General features: G+C 39.2%; 2 protein-coding genes and 1 long non-coding RNA gene across 3 annotated transcripts in view; 1 reads left to right on the plus strand and 2 right to left on the minus strand.

The window, feature by feature from the left end:
• Positions 1-2,375: 2,375 nt before the first annotated feature.
• On the minus strand, positions 2,376-8,983 carry LOC101849420 (monoacylglycerol lipase abhd6-A). Its single transcript, XM_005110997.3, has 6 exons — positions 8,800-8,983; positions 7,931-8,063; positions 6,827-6,999; positions 5,194-5,248; positions 4,385-4,485; positions 2,376-3,194 (listed from the first exon to the last, which is right to left on the minus strand). The coding sequence occupies exons 1-6, from the start codon at positions 8,893-8,895 to the stop codon at positions 2,979-2,981; spliced, it is 774 nt and encodes a 257-aa protein (XP_005111054.1). The 5' UTR covers positions 8,896-8,983; the 3' UTR covers positions 2,376-2,978.
• A 1,445-nt stretch (positions 8,984-10,428) lies between these two features.
• On the minus strand, positions 10,429-20,177 carry LOC101849657. The gene is made up of 3 exons (XR_221103.3): positions 20,050-20,177; positions 10,963-11,117; positions 10,429-10,589 (listed from the first exon to the last, which is right to left on the minus strand). It is a non-coding gene; the product is annotated as an uncharacterized LOC101849657 (long non-coding RNA).
• Positions 20,178-20,232: 55 nt separating this feature from the next.
• LOC101849804 (protein HIRA) overlaps positions 20,233-20,605 on the plus strand; it is a 34,491-nt gene continuing 34,118 nt past the window's right edge. The window contains exon 1 of the mRNA XM_013089560.2: positions 20,233-20,433. Coding sequence (XP_012945014.1) covers positions 20,397-20,433 — 37 coding nt within the window. The 5' untranslated portion in view covers positions 20,233-20,396. The remainder of the gene's footprint in view (positions 20,434-20,605) is intronic.

Raw genomic sequence — 20,605 nt, forward strand, 5'->3', positions numbered from 1 at the left:
CCCCATACGTCTCCAATAAAAATATACACAAGGCACCTGATTTCATGTACGAGTATATTTTCACTGACTAGAGGAATTATCCCTAAGTTTGAATTGAATGGGGACCCATTCAACGTATACAGCTAAAATATAAATTAAAAAAGCTCTTCCATCATTTCATATTTTGGGGATGCCAAAGGGAATTTGTGATGATAATATCTGGAATGGTTCTTCTTACTTTCTTTTCGGCTTAGAAAAACTACATAAATGTCCACATTTGTAGACATTCTTTTAAATTTCATCATGTGAAATGACGGATATAAATGGAAAAAATGGAAAACACAATCCCCCTTGACATCCCGGTTAATTCAAGTGCTTTTCTACTTTCCACATCTATAGCTGTACACTATTCTGTGTAACCTGCATATCATTCACATATCAAACACGTGTATATATATATAAGAATATGGCACTGTACATACATATTAACCCTTTGGTTACAGCATCTACCACAAAACTACTACCATTTTTTACCTGGTTTGTTGTAAACAATGGATTTTTATTAATCTAAGGAAACCTAAGATATTATAGGACATTGCTAAAAACATTTTTACTTTGGGTCATAAAATTTGGTGAGCATAGTACCAAGTGAATATAAATACTTCGAGGCGTCAAAGTATACATATAAAAGAAACGAAACAGCTACTTCAACATGGTTGTTTCTTATACATCAATAGACGTAGCAGGTCACTTAAGGCTGTTGACATCTGTAGAGGTTGTCAGTTATGAAAAGGTTCAGCAAAAAGGAATAAATATAACGTATCTACACTTTCGTCTCCATTACTTAAATATGTACTGTCTCATGTATATAAAATATGTACTACACTATAACTCGATACTCCAAGCCTGTCAGGAATATGTACGGTATTGTAGACACAGCAATGCACACACATGACACGGCATGCTCGTGTGTTACAGACTGCACCGACTAGCATCAACACAGACACAGTTGAACACAGAAAACTTGAACAAGCACATCTTCAAACCTTGGAAACGTAAAGCAACAAGAGGGGGAAACTTGATCCATGAACTGCTACTGCTGTAGGAAAAATGAGTAACTTCTACATATGAGGTGTGCTGACAAAATGAGTTACTTCTTACAATCCTTGAATGGAAATATCGGCCGAAAATCAACACAGGGGTCAAATTTGTAGATTTTTCAACTGCTGCCATGTTCTTCCAATTTAGCACGTCTTTTATCATTTCACACTAATAAATTGTACACGCTCAACCTATGCATTTGGTGTACCTATGTCCAAAGTGCTAAAATCTGAGAAATAACTCAATATGTCAGCATGTCTTTTATATAAATATATATAAAATATATATATATATATATATATATACACATACACATATGTACTTTTCATTGCTCACCCTGTAAAGCAGGGTCAGCCAGTGTTACAAATTTTTCTTGCCACGGGCGACAAAACGACAAGTCACATAAGCCAGTATTCAGTTTTGTGAAAAATGTCACAAAGTAATCTTATTGTACCTCCATGAAAAGTTTATATCTAAGTTACTAGCAATAATTACAAAAACCACCCAAAAGAAAAGAGTATTTGGTAGCAAATAAACAATTGCCTTAGAAATAGATTTATTCTCATAATATAGCCTAGGTGATCTATTTCTTTTTTTAATGGAAACAAAGTCACACTCTCATACACCCGTGTATACTACACAAAACTTCTGACCATTGAAATTAACCTTCTCAGAAACTGACCTAAAATATAATTTAAAAATTAGCAAATAAACAAAATAAAATAAGCTCAGCAATTCGTGCTATTTACTCACCCTAAAAATCAAGGTCGAAAGGTGAGACTTATTTTCTAAGCGATTGCCACAATATCACATTTTTAGACAGGTCGTCTCACCTTCTGCTTTCTCCACTGAGAATATCAATTATCATTATAAAAGGACAGGGACATGGCCAAATTGTCATGAGTAGGACTGAGTCACATTCTCTTATGTTCTTGAGTAACACTGTCACTTCCCCAGGATACAGAAGATAGATCAGCACACAAGCGTTTAGTGTAATGGTTACGTTGTTCACACTGCACACCAAAGACACGAGTTCAATTCCCATGTAAGGGAAGTCTTTTTTTTTTTTAGTAGAGGGTTTTACAGCACTCGCAACTGCATAAAGTCATTTGAGCGAAGGGAAGTCTACATAATCTATAATTATCATCAAGAATATTTGTCTTTCTGCGGAGATGTACCGCGCAAATTACCGATCGGCGCAATGCGCCGCGCGTTTTAACGATCGTATAATTGTATAATTCTTGTGAGCTCTTCAGTTTCATGTTAATTTTAATTTTAGTGTTCATATTTTTACATTTTTGAAAATATATGTGAATGTTCCTTAATGTGAGTAAAAAAATAAAAATGGGAGTGAATTTTTAAATAAATAATGAAAAAATATACAATATTAACGTAATCTTCAGATTGCCGTGCATTTATACGATTGTTAAAACACGAAGCGCAATCTGCGCCGATGTGCAGAACAGAGATACTGTATCCCACTCAGCACGGGTTGACCTAGACAGGCAGGGTGAGACTGAGATACTCGATAAAAATTTTCTCCCCACTAAGGAATCGAACTCGGGTTTTCAGCATGCCACAGCAAAACGCATAATCACAACATCACAGACACCAGTAACCTGCTTGAGAAATGATTTAGATCATGGGAGTGAGAAATTTTTTAACATTCAGAATTTCTTGAACATTGCGAAGCCATCATTATATCAAAATTGACTTTTGGAACCAAAGTGGAGGAACATCCTGAGCCACAATTCAACATAACAATATATACAAATATTTCCTTTCTTTCTGATCATTATGAGATTTCTATCTCATTTAAATATATTAAAAAAAACAAATTAAAAAATTAAAAATTAAAAAAACACACACTTCGCCCCAAACCCAGCATTTTGATCCTTTTACTTTCCCTTTTTGTCCTCCTTTTTCCAGCTTGACCTCAGTGTGGTGACCTCCGATGAAGCATCCACGTCCTCCTTGATGAACTTTGAAAGAGCCTTGCATAAAGCGCCTGGCCGATCAATGTCAATGGCATGGCCACACTGCTCCAGGATATCAACGTGACGGCAGTTTGGCAACTTAGACTGAAGAACTTCAGCTCCGCTCATGTGAGTGACCTGAAAAATTTAACAAGAATATTTTAACTCCTTTTATCCGGCAAACCTCTCAGGCACATTCCTGTACCAAGGCTTCGACATCAATTGCTGAAAACAGGTCTCTTTTACCGGGAGTTCATTCACTAGATGAAGAACTCTCAAAATGGGTTCAATTGTTTTGATTTAATTACCATTTAGTGACATATATGTCACCTTTAGATTTCGTACCTAAAGAGGGCCGCAGCATAGTCGTCCCCACCCCCCCACCCCCGACATAAAAGACTTTTTTTAAAATTCAGTTATTAACGAGTGATTTAAACTCTACAAATAATACAAACACAGTTGAATCTGTCCAAGACCCCAATAAAAAACAAAAAAGAGGGTCCTCTTGGACAGTACCATTATAATAAAGGAAAAAAAACCCACAAGGGAGATAGTAGAAGGGGTTGTATGTACAGTTGATTGTCTAGGAAAGCTAGTCATTAGAGCAGGTACAACTGTAATTCCTTTTTCAAGAAGGTTCATTTTCATTATGCTTCATTCTGGTAGACAATCGTTCAAGTTAAGAAAATGTGATTTGATAATGATCTTGTGGTCAAATTAAGAGAATGTTAATTGATAATTTGAGAACGGCCCTTTAGGACAGGGATATAAAACACAATCAAACTGTCCCAGACAGTCACACACTGTCAATGAGAAAAGCAGCAGTCTTGGACAGGTGGACGACTTTGACAGTGTCATTATAATATTCAATAAAAACGAAAGTGAGGGAAGAGGGAATTGTTAGCTTTAACAGGTGATTGTCTTAAACTGGTGGTCATTACAGCAGGTCCAACTGTATAACCATGACGGTAAATGTTTTAGGCTCCCTTCCCAGACATACCTGCTTTAAGCAATATATATATAGTAAAATAAAGTAAAGTTGTTACCGCATCAGATCCGGAAATTGGGGATTGCCTTGTTAGTGAGACAACTTCCTGGGCCTTCGACATATTGTGGTAGGGAGGCCAGTTCCTTTCCACGCCGCCTTTACTTCCCCAACTTGGAGTCAGGTACCCATTACTGCGGGGTGAGCAGGAGGAGGCGAAAACAAACCTGTGTCCGCACCCATGCTCGAACCCGGACTTTCCGCTTCGAGACGAGAGCACTAACCACTCCGCCACCGAACCCACAATATATAGTAGGCTGGTTTATTCACCGAAACCACTTACTGCATCATCCTGGCCCCAAATCAACTGAGAGGGCACCTTTATTTCTGGTGCTAGTGACGTCAGCAGGTTCAGGTAGTCATAGTTGGCCAAATTCTTGAACACTAAAAAAAGAGAAAGGAGGAATGATTTTTGTTTGAGAAGTAAAGGGAAGCACATCAACAGAATAACGGTTCTTTAGGGGAAAAAGCAGGACAAAAAAAACAACAAAAAACAGAGGGACAGAGAAGAAGTAGAACCTACCAGTGGCACTCTCCAACCACCAGCAAGGAGAGAAAGATAAAATTCGAGCCACAATAGAAAGACAATGTTACAGAACAACATGAGGAACTCATTCACTTCTTTAATTTTTTGGTCATGATAAGACACGTTTTGTTCTCACTTTGTTCTTAAAGAATGTTTTTAAAAAATAACAAACCTAGTTCCATATATAACAATGCAATCTTAAAACCGCAAATCAAACAAAGAATTATTGAAAGGAAAAAAAATGAAACCTAAAAAAAAGTAGCTTTTCCCAGGAACTTTGTAGTCACCTGCAAATTTTACATTTAAAAACAAAAATAGATTATAAAATATACGCCTTTCCCATCCACATGAAAGAAAGCAAATTTTGTTAAATACAAACACATACAAGAACGTTCATTACTAGTATCATTTCGCCGCAAAAAAACCCCCAGACAGTTACATGAGTATAGTAAGATTACAAGAGTTTTATTAAAATAAAGCAAATTTATCTAAGACGATAATTCTTATTGATTGTTCGGCAGCAAGCTGTAAGGAAATACCCGGGTTCAGTGAGAAGTGCGACTTACTGCGAAGATTAAAATCATTTCTGTTGAGCCTCAGCAGAAGGAATCCTTTCCAGATCTGTGTATGCAAGAATGAACAGCAGAAAATGAGAGCAAGGAATAACAAAAATATGAAATTGTATGGTTTTACACCCCTTGCAACACTTTAAAGTTATTTGAGTTATCTCATAAGAGTGAGCTAAATGGGAAAAGTGTGATAATGTACCTTTCACAGGGACACAACGTTGGATCAAGCTGAGACTCCAAACCCTGAATCTGCACTCTCACAATTACCAGTCTGGTAACCTAATCACTATACTACTGATGCTTTGTGAGTAGGAAATAGGGGGAGAAAAAGCCCACTAAGTGGAAGAAAAACACAAGCTAGTGGTACCTCCATGTTGAGAACAACCTCACAGTTGTAGTGACTCTCCGAACACTCAATTAACTCACAACACAGCAGCTGACATGACCATGACTTCGCACAGACCTGCAAAGTGCTCACACAAAAAACACCACCTGACCCGACTGTCCTACACGGCCAGTCGAGTAGAAAACTCCGGTGAGTAAAGACCTACCACATTGGTGACCCCGACAAGTTGAAACGCAATTTCAACTTTGTGTGTTCTGTCTTGGATTATATTTTGAATCATATTTGAGTGGACTTGCATTTTCGTCCTACACGGCCAGTCGAGTAGAAAACTCCGGTGAGTAAAGACCTACCACACAGTCATGGTCCATGACAGGGATTCCTCTGAACCTGTGGGCTGCAATATTTGTTCCATTTTACATTTATTTATGATGGTCCTTGGAAAGGTTTTGAATCAAAAGGGAAAGGGTATTTTTATCCTCTTCAGACTGAGAATCTCTCATGCAAGATGTTGGAAAGAGGTATACAACTCATAAAACCAAAACTGACAGAAAATCAAACTTACTGTTCCATGATAAAGATAAAGGCCTACTTTTCAAATAAAATCAACTACTATTCCCTACAATTCATGGTGCCTTGGAAGTGGGGAAGGGGTAAAATATGGAGCTCCACTATTGCAGTTTTAGACCTTCAAGGCACAAACTCACGGATACATGACAAAATATTCCCCCCTCATAGGCATCAAAGAAATCTTTTTTTCCTGAGCTAACCAAAGAGTCTAGCCATTACAACCATGACCCCAGAGTGTCCTCTGTGTTAAATCTCTAAACTTCGTTGCTTTCATGATAGATGTCTTTGTCTGCTACAAATCAATCATTTAATATAAATTAAGCTAAACTAATAGACACATTCAAACAGACAAGACATGAAACCCCCCCCCCCCCAAGAGATATTTTAAAAATGCCTTCTGTGGGCAAAGGAAAGATAGGGCATTAGTATAAATCACATTGTAACAACAATGTAACAACCTTTTTCTACTAATTAATCATTATATTTAGGCAGAAAAGCACACCACTTTAGGATTGAGAAAAGCACTGGCATTATGATCATTACAAGTTGCTTGCTATCATTTCCTACACTTCACTCCCTCTGCCATGCTAGCTATCGAAGTAAGGTCAAGGTCTATAACTTCTCTTCCTTCTTACATGTGAAGGGTCATCATCAGTTCACAGTTCACGGTGGACAAACTTTTCTTCTTCTTATTTTATTGTGAACTTTTTTATTTACCTGGTCATTGAGTTTGTCGGACACTTTGTTGTAAGTGCACAGATCAAACATTTTCTTTGTGCTCTCCAGGTCCTGAGGCAGCAGTGAGCAGTGCTCGAAGGTCAGACTCTCCGGTTCCAGAGCCATAGCCTGCTTCAACTCCTTCAGGAACGCACTGTTCACTGGTGTTTCCACTGTGGGCAAGTAAGATAAGATAAGATAAGATATTATAAGACATGGTAAGATAAGATATAAGGCACCGTATCATAAGATACAGCATGAAAAGAGCATAAGATAAGATAAGATAAGACAAGATAAGAAATGATAAGAAATGATAAGACAAATTATAAGATAAGATAAGATAAGATAAGATCAGATAAGATCAGATAAATGATAGGATAAAGTAGGACCATTCTTCATTGTGCAGATGCTGGTGCATTGATCTAGTGTTTCACCACACACATGCGCATGCACATGCACCCACCCAAAAAAGAAATGGGAGGAATATGCAACCTGTGGTGAGGATGAGGCACATGCTTTGGGCTCACCAACTCACTGGCCATACCAGAGATTATATAAAAAATGAACAATTTAAAGTCTATCCTAGAAAATGAAGCTTTTTTCACATATTATGTACCTCTGACCTCAAAGCAAAAGAAATATGCTAACACAATTCTGTGATTGCATCACATTAATGAACAAGTAAAGTGACAGAATCAAACAGTGTGTCTTTGACTCTCATAACACAGACCTGTCACTCTATGAAATCTAAAAATCAGAATCTCATGGGAAAAAAACCAGGAAAGGGGAGAAAAAAACCAGGACCAACCACAATTCACCAGGGTGACTGCCAAGCTAACTTAACAATTTTCCAGGGGTGTCCATAAATATATGAAGGCAGAGTAAGTTTGTAGAAAAATCCGGTGCAACAGATGGAACAAAAAAAAAGGGACACAGGCAATCGAAATCGGGATGTTTGAGATTTGGGGCTAAAAAATCGGGATATCCTAATTAAATCTGGATGCATGACAGGTCTGCAAACAGAGTCTTCTCTTGAGTAGGCTACTTAACAACAGACACAGTAATATAATTCCTAAAAACATCAGAAGATGTGCACAAACTTACTGGGAGGGCATATGATGCTGACCTTCTCCACTCGCTCAGGGTGGTGTGCGGCAAATATGCCTGATATTGCACCCCCTAGGGACGACCCAGCAATGTGCACCTTGCGATCAGAGACACCGACCAGGTCTAAGAACTGCAAAGTACAGCAGGATGAGAAAAACTTATTATCCACAAAGGAAATTTTAAATAGATCATAGTTAAGTAGATATGAACAGTTAACATCTCTCTCTCTCTTTCTCCCTCCCTCCCTCCCTCTCTCCCTCTCTCCCTCTCTCCCTCTCTCTCTCTCTCTCTCTCTCTCTCTCTCTCTCTCTCCTTTTCTCCTTAACACATACTCTTCATTCCCATGCTGTTATGCACACAAACACATTCCTTAAATTTTTACAATGAACAACATACCTAGTTGTTTCACAGACGTTCACCCATCTTAAATCAAGCCCAAACTTAAAACGGGACACGTTTATGAACATAAGAAGTATGTCATGATTCATTGTCTTCACCGTATTGTTATAGCTGTAATTGTTCCCAATCCAGCAACACACATATATTTTGCCATTCAGTCTAATACAGGGAAATAAAATGAGCCCAATTTCTTTGACTGTAACACTGCCCAGAAGAAAACAAACTCTGTGTCTAGTTACGAAGAAACTCTTACTTCAATTACGAGCCCTTTTCAGCTTTACTCCTAAAACCAGATGCATTAGGATTGCATTAGTACATAAATAAACACAACATGTAAATCTCAGTTCATTCACGAGCAGGCTCCAGCCACAGTAGGCCTACTGTAGATATATAGTGGTAAGAAATAGAATCTAATGAAAAGAAGAAGAAAAAAAGATAAATACACGACTAACACAAAAGAAGCTTACCTTATTCAGTTTGCCCATTACGTACTCTATGTCTGTCTTGACCTCTGGACCAGGAATTGTTGAACCCCCATGACCCGGCAGATCAAGCGCCATCATGTGAAGATCAGTGTCCAGACTCTGGAACCGGGTCAGAAAAGAAGCAAGGGAGAAAGAGAGATGAAACAGGAGATGAAAGCAGATGAAAGAACATGACTGGAGAGCAGGAAAGGAAGAGAAAGGAGACCATTTTAGGTTTAGAGAATACATTTTTGCGTCACTGTCAGGTTTCGAACCCAGGACCTATTGAAAGAGAGGCGAACACCGTACCTTTAGACCACCTGAGCTCCAAGAGGAGATTGAGGAAAAGGCTGGCATCGTGGAAAATGTATACATGGCGATTAACTGTGAATTCTGCCTAGACGCAGTTCCAACCTGTCTAAGATGTCCACCCATTGTTACGGGGAAAAGAGGTCACTTTGGACAGTGTCATTACAAATATATAAAAATGCAAGGGGGAAGGTGGGAAGTTGTCTTTTCTTTTGAACAGGGGTTGTCTTGGACAGGTGTTGATTAGAACAGGTTTTTGACTAAATGTATTATGATGATAAAGGTATATATAGAAAAAATTCTTTGAATTCTTGGAAAAAAAACACCTTCTTGATCAGCTTTGTCCTTCCCCTTCAACTGATGATAACTGTGATCATGACTTCAAGAATCAAATCTCTGCTCTAACTGATCCATTTTCTTTCAAAGAATTGTGAGCTACGCCTCAATTTCCCTAAAAAAGGGCAACTTTTTAACTTCACCATAAAAGTGATTTTGTTATCATTTCATGAAGGGGAAAAAAATCAGCCATATTAAATTTGTTTCTTTTGTTGCATTGGTTTTTTTGGCTGTTTTTTTTTGTGTGTGTTTTGTTTTAGTACCCATTTTACAGCACTTGCAACATAGGTCATTTAAGTGCTAAAGATTTAGAGGTGTTACAAGAGAGTAAGAGAGCAACAAACACAAAAAAGAAGGAAGAGAGATTAGGGGGATAGATGTTTGATAGGAAAGAAGGAGCAAACCACACCAGAGCACCCGCCAACCACCTTGGCTTTTTCTTTTCATCGCAGCAAATCAATGAGTGAGTTAACCTCAGTTTGACAGAACTGCTCTTTGTATTTCATCATTGCCTTTCTCACCCTGCACCAGGGTACAGGCCATGAACAAACACTTTCCACCATTCTCTAATCTGGGCTAGCCTCTTGATGTTATTCCTTGTCTTCCCACTTTTCTGTACATCAATTTCTGTGATTTTTCTCCAGGTTTCACACGGTCTTCCCCTTGATCTTTTGCCCAGTGGATTCCAATTCAACACTTTCTTTGTTATGCATCTGCCCGACTTCCTGAGAGTATGTCCAATCCATCGCCACTGCCATCTTCCTACCTCATCTCTGACTGGGATCTGTCTTGCTTTCCTCAACACTTCCTCGTCGGTGACCCTGTCTGTCTATCTGATGCTCAGTAACTTTCTCAGACACTTGTTCAAGAAAACCTGGATCCTCTTTATGAAAGCCTTTAGCTCTTTGTACTTCAGATTAAAATAATTTTTAAAAATCCCAATGAATGAGAATGTATCGACTGAGGCTCAATGTGACACACGACTGACCTTAAAGCAAGTTATCCACTGGTCTTTGGAGGATGTGAAGCCATGGACAAACAAAATGCTGGTTTTATCAGGCTGAGGTTTGTTCTTTTCACCATAGCAGAAGACAAAGTCCTCGTCTCCGACATACTTGATTTTCATACCCGCTGAGCGTTCTCGTAACCTGGGAGATGAACAAAAAAGGCAGGGCATTAATTTCATCAATGGTCTATTAAATAAAGACCATTTCTGACAACAGCATTCATGAGTTGGGCTGAAAGGAGTCCAAGTGCCAATGAATCAACAAAAATGAGCATTATATCCAAAAGTAATACATCTCTAAGATTCACCATCTTTGAGAAAGGACTCTTTTTTGGTACAGGAAAAAAAACAACAGCTGTTGTATGAGCCATCTTAATGCAATTGAGACTGTTTTTGTTTTTTTATGATATTTATCCCCACACCCTTAGCATTAGAATGTGAAAGTTTTGATTCTAAGAAAAACTCCAGGTTTTTTTTTCTTCGCCCTAAATGTGACGGGCCTTTCATCGACTTACATTAAGAAGATCTTGACCATGTAGTTTGGGAAGACGTAAAACAAAACCAGGAAGCCACACAGACAAGGGATTGCAATTCCCAATCCAATCGAAATCAGTAGCATGAAGTAGTCCATGGTGGTGACTGCTATTCAACAGAGTCAACTCTTGCTCGTCTGTGAAATAAAAGGAGAATTTGTAGCGTAACTGTACTAACGAAAAATTTAAAAATAACATTAAATACAGTGTAGTCTGCTTAAACCGAAAATGGTAAATCCAGAAATGAAGGAAAATGAAATAAAATAAAATCCATGATTTTTTTTTTCTATTTGAGAAAGCTCTTTAACGCTTACAGTACCAGAGGCTCATATAGGGAAAAACCCACAAGCTTAGAACGCTGAAGCCGTGGTATAAATTTTTTTAATTAAAAAAACTTTCGCAGCCCAAGAAACTACACTGTAAAAATTCAACCATTCAGCTATCATATAGAGTTGAGTTCCTGTAGGACTTCAGTGCAATTGGCCCGTTCATTGTTTCATTATGTTTTGCGTGCCAGGTCGAATCGGCGACTTAAGTCGCCAGCGGTAATGATCACAAACTACAGCCTGACGACTAAAGTCATCGATGGTATTGTAAGTGTAAGTTAAATCGACTAAAGTTGCTGACAGTACTGTAAGTGTTAACTGAATCTAAACCCCGGCTAAACAGAAGAATTGTTGCTGCCGCTTTTTCTTTCCTCTCCTTACTATCTTCATTTTTCCTCTACTTCTTTTGTATGTTTGTCACTCTCTATATCTTGTGAACTGTTATTTCTGGGGTGCCTTGATAATTGAAGCAGACTTTGTGCTGTTGAGGCTAGAGGGTTGAGCAGAGCCTGATTCCCCGTTTGGACTTCTACCTCTCTGTTGACATCCACCCCTTGACGCTCATATGACCGTATGCAGTTGTGAATACCGTAAAACCTTACTAAAAGTTAACTAAAAACAGAAGAATAAACAGTGGTCCCGCTCATTTCGGTTCAGGCAGATTCCACTGATTCTAATTTTCATGATCTAAAGAGTTGTTATTTTCCTGCCTAAACTGCACACACATGAAATACCTGAGTTTTGAAAAGCAAAAATTTTTTGGACAAAGTTTACATATGAATTGGCTGCAAAAGCAAAATTTTTTTCAGCCCATCATTCAAAAAAAGAAAAGTTCTCTTGACATGTCAAGACACAATATGCAGTACAGCAGTGGTGGACTGGATTCAGTGAGTTGAGTGAGTTAAAACTTTGAACAATGTATTCTCCTGCAAAAGATGAATATTGGTTCGAATAAAGTGGAACCCACTTAACTGGAAGTCTGGGCAATAGCCGGATTTTCTTCAATTTAACTATAATTTCGGTTTAGAGTGAGCGCTCAATAAGCATGCACTTTAAAGGGAAGTAATCCACCCAACATAATCTAGGTATTATAATACATACTGAGTTATGTCCCTTCATTCCCGAGAAAGTTCTCATCGGCAAAACTTTAGCTTTTTTTTGTTTGGGGGGGTTAAATGATTTTTTCCCACTCTAATCTTCGTCAGTTCTATTTTTTTGTCTCAAAAGCGGGGATGAAAGATAAGTCGTTGGTATCATTTAAAAATTAAGAGATGCTTAAATATGTGCGTCTCACACAGTTTCTCCTAATCCAGCTCACCGTACCTACCTCCCCTTGGTGGTCCCTGTTTTAACTGACACACGAAGGCAAGATGTCAACTTCAACAATCCAACCCCCCATTTCCTAGAGGGGTTAAAATAACAGGATGGGAGCCGGTGTGGCCCCGAAAGGAGCAGGAGGCAAACCCAACCGATGTGTGGTGAACGCTATGCTCTTCACCAACCAAACCTCAATTCTCCTTTGAGTGGGTGTTCAATCTGCCTAGCACCCCTGCTTTGGCACTCTTCAGGAGAAGTGGTCCCGGCCTAACTCCATAGAAATTTATACACAAAATTGGAAATAAAAACGGAAGTCGAGTAAAAAAGCTGACTGAGTTGCCAGGGTGAAAAGGCCACTGGTAAATTTATAGAAAAGGTCCAAACCCATTTTAGATTATTTTTCGGACCAATTGGAACCTTTTTTTTGTGCGCTGAGAACAATTTTCGCACAAAAAAACTCATAAACCAATTTTTTTGTGAATTCTGTCATTAATGCACTCTCTGTGGCTGAGAAGGAATCAGCCAGTTTGAGAATGTCTGTGTACAAGGATGGATCGAGCAGAATGCCTGACTTGCTCCCTAGCCATGGACCTCTTAGTAAAAGCACAAAGACCCAGGACGTGATGATCCAATGGCTCTCCCACTTGGCCAGAACCACATGCAAAGGTGAACTGACAGCTATGGCCAGTAGTCATTGCATTGGTGACGGGGAATGTCCAGTGTGAATCTTATCAGGACCACACGGTTACAGAGCAGTTATAAGGTCTTTCAGACTCATGAAAACCCTTGTACCCTACTATCCTCAACATGCATGGCCTCTTCTCAGGGTGGGCAAGCTGTCCACAGACACCCCAGTCCTCAATGCCATGACAAAATGAATTAAATTTCATGCCAGCTTGGATGTCACCTCGTTAAAAAAGGTCTGCAGTCTGTGCAATCACTGTGCTGCTCTGACCAACAAATCAGCTGCTGGTGATACACACAGAAACCAGTAAGTAAAAGATCTCAGAGTGAGAAGGAAGCCTTTTACATCCCGAAAGAGAAGAAGAGTTCCCTCAACTTCTTGCAACTCAACATCCGTGGTTTGAAAAACAAGAAAATGGAACTCCAGAAAGTACCGAAGGGCAGACAGATCCATGTTGCCCTACTTCAAGAAATCATACACAAAGGATGGACCTGAACCTCACAGATACACCAGTTATGCCTGCACATGCACAGAATGCCACGGTGTAGTCATTTACCTGCAAAATGATGATCAGGGAGATGTCATACACTTACTAAACCATCTTCCCAACTGACAGATATTCAGAGGCCACCATAGGGCACATAGCAAAGAATTATGCACTTTATGTAACATTTACAGACCCTAATAGACAACATGTAACTTGTCTGATCTGCAAGCAGCCCACTGTAAAAAAAATCCCCAGATGAACAGATGCGCCTTGGGAAAGACAGGCAGAGCAGTATGACTGCAACAAACAAAATGACAATATCAAACACCTTCACAGAAAAGAACACACCACGATCTTCTGCCTACAAACAGAACATACACAGGTCAACTTCCACTTAATAAAGCAGAATAAAAGCTGAACTTTTCCCTGCGTCCTGTGTGTGACTACACATAATATGAGACGGGATCATCATCTTTTCTGCTGCACAGCCCTGAATGACATCAGAGCTACACTTCTCCTTCCAACTCCAAGACCTAAGAATGACTAAAAACTCAAAAACTCTACTAATGGAACATTGCAGCAACTGCACGAAGCCTGCACTTATCACTACATGGCATTGGACAGAAGGGCAAGAGCCCACCTGTTGCTGGAAGGATAACAACAACAGCAATAACAACTCTCCCTGTGATGATTGTCAACAGCTGGGAATGGTATGCATGCAGAAAAATGTCATTTTTTTAACAAAGTTTTTTTTTCTTATCTACCCCTTTTAATTTGTATTTCGAGTTGCAGTGTGTATGCATTACATTGTTAGCCTGCTTAATCTGCCAAACGGCCATAAAGAACAGAGGAAAAAGCTCCACTGTATTGTGCTGTACCACAGACACAATTATAGGGCCTACATAATAATATTATATACAGGCTAGACATATGAGAGAGTGAGATGCAAAACCCACTTAGTGACATTTTCGAAAAAATCGAGATTTTTTCTTAATAAATGCACATTGTTACTGGCAATCAGATGCATAAGGTGTCAGCCAAAACCCAACACATACTTCATGAAAGCCACCAAAAAATCTTTATTTTACACATGTTCAGCTGAAATGCTGTGCCCTTGGGAAAGGCAATTAACACCAATTAAACAATAATTTTCCTCATTTCATCTAGGAGAGAATGGGTACCCTGCCATAGACAGTGAAAGATCTTGTCAAGTAAGTTAGGGTTTAGCACCTGTAAAATGGCTGCTTACACTGCATGCTTCCTAAAAATTGTTGAAATTGTTTCAGAAAGCTATCAGGTCTGCAGGGGTACTAATATATAGTAGAAGCTGTAAAGCGCACAGACCTGGCTGTTGAGTGAGAATTTGTCCGTCTATACCTATACAAAGTATTATTTTAATGACAATGTATCTATTATTATTATTATTATGATGATGATGACCAAAGCCTGGCACACAAAGATGAACGAAGTCTCCACCACCACACCACCAGATTAAACGATGAATGTAACAACTACGACATGAAGATCAACATCAATTAAACAGAGACAATGAAAGTAAGCAGAAAGCCAAAACCACTCAGGATACACATCAAGAACAACAATCTCAGACAGGTGCAAGAATTTAAGTACCTCGGAAATATATTCACAGAGGATGGGCGACTGAACAGAGAAATTGAAACATGAGTACAAAAGGCCAATAATGTTAGTTACCAGGTTACTCCACTACTGGAACATCCTAACATCCCCAAGACAACAAAACTCAAAATGATCAACACCATATTCATCCCAACACTCACCTATTAATGCCAAAAATGGACCACAAACAAGACATTAGAACAAAGAATTGCAACATGCGAAATGCGATGCCTTAGAAAAGCAGTAAACAAGATCAGGCGAGACAAAATTAAAAACTCTGTAATCCGAGAAATGGTGGGCACAAATGATGTCAAGCATCACATCCAACACCAAAGAATCAAATGGTTTGGACATCTCCTACGATTACCAACACACCATCCAGCACAACGTGCCTACATAAAAAAATTCGATGGCAACAAGGCTAGAGGGCGACAGAGAAAGACCTGGATAGATGGAGTCAGGGAAACATTAACCACCCAAGCCATCCCCCAAACCCAAGCTCTCCGGCCGGCAACAGAGAGACGTCTCTTTCTTCCCGCGACACCGAAAAGGTATAAGCGGCGCATAAAAGAAAGAAAAGAATTATTATATGATCAAACTGTGTTTTGCACTAGTTCTAAGCCTAGAGAATTTTAAGTGGGAAGGCCCAATATGCCAGTGACCTCGTAATACACATCATGCGCTGATGAGTATGAACTAGCTTTGCAGAGACAATAATTCTTAATTTAGTCACTAGACATGAGTGTGAAGGTATTAATGTATGTGATCAATTAGGCAAACAACATAAGTACACTGGCCATGTCTCTCTGGCCCTAAATTGATACATTCTCATGTCACTTTCATCTGTATTTCAATATCTTGAACTTGCCTGACTTATAGAGGGGTGCTAGTGAAGATTCAGACAACAGAAACCGAAAAATTCATTTTGGGTTAGAAATAGCATTTTGGCTGAGCCTATAAAAGTGTTATTACGAAAACAAAGGAGAAAAAAAATCATGGATTCTATTTATAAACAATCCTTAGGATCGTTGTTTTCGGTTTAACCTTGGTTTAACTTATTCAGCCTGCAGTGCTGCTCACAGCAGCTACACGACTGTCTCAGGTCCTGTTTTTTGTTGCAGAGCCACGCTCAGAGCGGCTCTTATCTACTGCTCCTTTTCTTCACATCACTGTCCTCTCTTTTTTTCCCTTACCATTTACATTTTTACCCTTTTTTCTGGTGCCATTGAACAGTATCTTTTATTCTGAACACATTATAGGATTTGATAAAATTAAGATAGTTTTTTAAATTAGTTTAATTTTGGTGAGAAAACCTGCGAGGTCACGAAGCGGTCACTAACTATTTGCATCCAGAGTCAAAATTATCTGCGGCTATCAAAAAGTCAATTCCACAATATAATCTCTGGACATAGGGTGAACTATAATGTGACATACATGATGTGTGTAATTTTCCTGGGGAAGGAAGACTAAAAGTGGAATGAGAATAAGGAGCTGTTGAACAAGTAGACATTGAAATTATATTATGCTGCCTTTTATGAACAAGTATATATATCACGAAAAAAGCGTACTATCCTATAGCTGTGCGCCATATATACAGGCCTACCATACGTCACGGAAGTTGGCAAAATTTGCTGCTCCTGGGTGCCTATTATTTATTATACGTTAAGTTACAAGTACTGCACGCAAATTATTTTACTCAAATTCTTCTGTACGTAGATATGGCCACCATATATATGCACTGCATGGATTTGCATTCGGGTGTAAAAAAAGCGCATTTCGTACCAAATTTGCTTAAAGCTATTTGTCAGCGCTTGGCTTGCATGCAAGTGATTGATAAACACATGCACAGGTAGTCTTCCTCATTGCAATTAATTATTATTTATATATGCGCTCTCACAGAATGGTAACATCAAAATGACTTTGAAAAGGCCGAAAATTTCACTTTTTTAACTTAGATTAGCTTGCAAGTTTGGGGAATAGGCCTACAGTGAATGAGGATAGTATAGAAAGTGACACAATCAAAGACCCGAGTCCGAAATATGAATCTAATATAGGAGTATGTCACTGTGGGCTTGATCTAGATTCCCAATTCCATGAACACTGAGACATGAGACTGCCATTGTGGCTAAAGAGTTTAGTTTAGCTGAGAATCAGTGCTGACCACAGGAATGCACATCCCCTGGCAGTGAAGAATGAGGGGTAATATAAAAGAAATTTAATAAACTTGACTTAAAATTATTAAAACTTTCTACAAGACTCTTTAATTTTAAAGTGACTATTCGGACTCGAGTCCGAATAGACAAAATTATATTCGGACTCTGAATTAAGTCCAGCACATAGATGTGCACTATGGTCCAGCATATGACGTCCTTTCCGACTTCCGACCCTTGTTCCTAAATATTTCCAGCATTTACGAAAAAATTTTCTATTTTATAGAGATAACAATCGAGACATGAGCTTTAATATCAAGTTACTAGCTATTCTAGTCTATCTATCTGGATCATTAGTTTGAACAGAACAATTAAGTTGAGTTGACCTTGCCAGTGGCAAAGTTAATTCAAGGTCGACCAAGGAGATTTGGTCGCGTAGCGACATATCGCATTCTTGGTTTGATGTGGGAAGAGGCCACTGCTGCCCATTTTGTGCGATGTCATTAAAAAAAAAAAAAATTACAGAAAAACTATAACACACAACAAAATGATATTAAACATGTGGAAAGACAAATGGTGGTGGAAGTCATGATGATGCTGTAATGGTGGTGGAAACACCATGAATGATGAGTTGTTGGTTACCATGTACTTAAACACTGCAGGGTAGATCTAATGAGAGTGAAGTCTTTTGACTTTTGACACAATACACAGTCCTTGTAGGCAACTCAAGTTCTAATTCCGGTTTTACATAAAATCCCTCGACGACAAATGTAACCTCCTTACACTCAAATCTAATAGGCCTGACTCACTTTGAAGCTGAGTCCGAATAAATAAAACATTTTTATCGGACCAGAGTCCGAATAGATAAAGGTAGAGTGTCAATTGCCACCGAGTGACTGTCAATTGCCACTGAGTAAATTGGAGCTCTTTTGCGTTGGTGGGTAGATCAAGCTTGTTGTGCTCGAGTGCTCGGTGTTGTGCGTTTGCCTCTCTGTCCCTCTGTGTGTGTGTGTGTGTGTGTGTGTGTGTGTGTGTGTGTGTCTTTTTCTGACCCCCGTCCCCCGATTTATGTTCCCCGATATAACGTGAATTTCTGCTTGAGTTTGTGTGCGTTTGTAACCTTCTACTTCTAAAATTGCCGGTGTTGGTTCTACATCAACGTGTAGGCTAAGGCTAGCCTAGATCTAGGCCTATGTCTCATTGAAAACAGGCCAAGTTGGTACCGTAGCTCTGGACTAGATGCTCGTCCAATGAAATTATTGAGAACAAATTGACTCATTAGACACACATTATGTACAAAGCTAAAGATAGTGTTGTTTTCAGACTTGACACCGCTTCACTCGGTGGCAATTGACAAAAAGTCAATTTTTTTCTATTGCCACCGCGTCACTCGGTGGCAATTGACGCTACCATAGATAAAACCCATATTCAGACTCGAGTCCGAATAGATAAAAATTATATTTAGACTCGAGTCCGAATAGAGCTGGCCCTTTAATTAGCAGCTTCTCCTATCCGTGCTCGTGTAATCATTACCAGACGAAAGTGGCTATTCTCACCCGCCCGGAAGTTCTCGCAAGATCAACTCCTCCCCTCTTCTCTCTCTCTCTGTCTCTTTCTGAATACTGTCTATCGGTGTGGACGATCAAATTGACCAAAACAAAGTTAAAAAATGATGTTAAAACACAAAAGTAAATAAATTTGGTTGTCTACAAAGATGCTACGGCTATTTAACTTTTCGAATCGAGCCGAACTACGCGGGTCGCCATTTTGTTTTGCCCGAAAATTCTCGCGCTACTCCTCTCTCTCTTTCTCTCCACTGCCCACAGACAAAATTGTACGCTTTTAGTAAGCTACAGTTGTAATGGAACGTTTGTTCACGGCACAGAATTCTACAATTTTTCTGTTATCACAGTGTAGAATTCTGTGGTTTAGGGTGAACGCAAAATTTGGTGAACGCGCACTGGGTGAGAATAGCCACAAGACTCGCCTGCACTATTCTCACTCTGGGTGAGAATAGAGGTGGCCTTACCAGACCTGGTTTCGTTGTAATGTTCACTTACTACTTCCTTGACTTCTTGTCTTTGTCCAGCGAAATCCACTTTAACTTTTGAACTTAGGAAAAAATTTTAAACAACATTTATAAATTCTGCCAGCAGTTTTGTAGCCTATCTTTAGATTTAGAAGTCTAGCCTAGATTTCTAGATCTAGATCTAGAAATAGATTTACTTCCCTACACCACACTACTAGATCTAGATATCTAGATCTAGATCTAGATCTACAGTCTACACGTCAGCTGCTTCACTTCACTATCCTATCAGTATCAATCAGTCTACATCCAGAGTCGAAGGAGGTTGTGTTGAATGATGGATACCGATGGATAGATAATAAGTCTGTCAGTCAACTCACGAACTGTTGATTACATCACTTTTATACTTTATACCCAAGAAAGAATATACGATGACAACATACATGTAGGGTAGGGCCTTTGTTTACAATGTTCAGTCTCTAAGTTCAGCTTGGCCGGTACGATTGCTGAACTTTGACCCAGTCTTGAACCACCGGTCCGTACAAAAATTATGTGAGCAAGAACATCTTGGCACTTTTGTGATTGCTGGCAGGAGGAAGTTAGGATAACAAGAACATCTTCTTCAGGAATAAATAACCGATAATGCGTACACACAACAACAATGGCGGGTCTTACGCTCGGAAGGGGTTTCAGTTTCACGTAAAGAAAGCACTTTGATTTCTGGATTTCAAAGCCCATAACCTGCAATCTTAAACTATTTCTTACCTTATCAGTGCTTGTCCTACAGAAAATGAAAATCGTGAAACCGGGCTGGGTTAACCATGATGGTGAGTTGAGCGCCCTTCAGTTCAGACAGTTCAGTAGTCAACTCGGGGCGGGCAATACTGCAGAGTCTAGGAAAACGGGGCTCCGGGTTTATGTAGCCCGATAAGCCTATTTTGGCACCTCGCCTACGTTCTGGTCCCGAATCAGTGTAGCTCCTGGCTTAGCGCACGCGCA

This window comes from Aplysia californica, unplaced genomic scaffold (genome assembly GCF_000002075.1).
Source record: "Aplysia californica isolate F4 #8 unplaced genomic scaffold, AplCal3.0 scaffold00983, whole genome shotgun sequence".
In the NCBI taxonomy this organism is placed as follows: Eukaryota; Metazoa; Mollusca; class Gastropoda; order Aplysiida; family Aplysiidae; genus Aplysia; species Aplysia californica.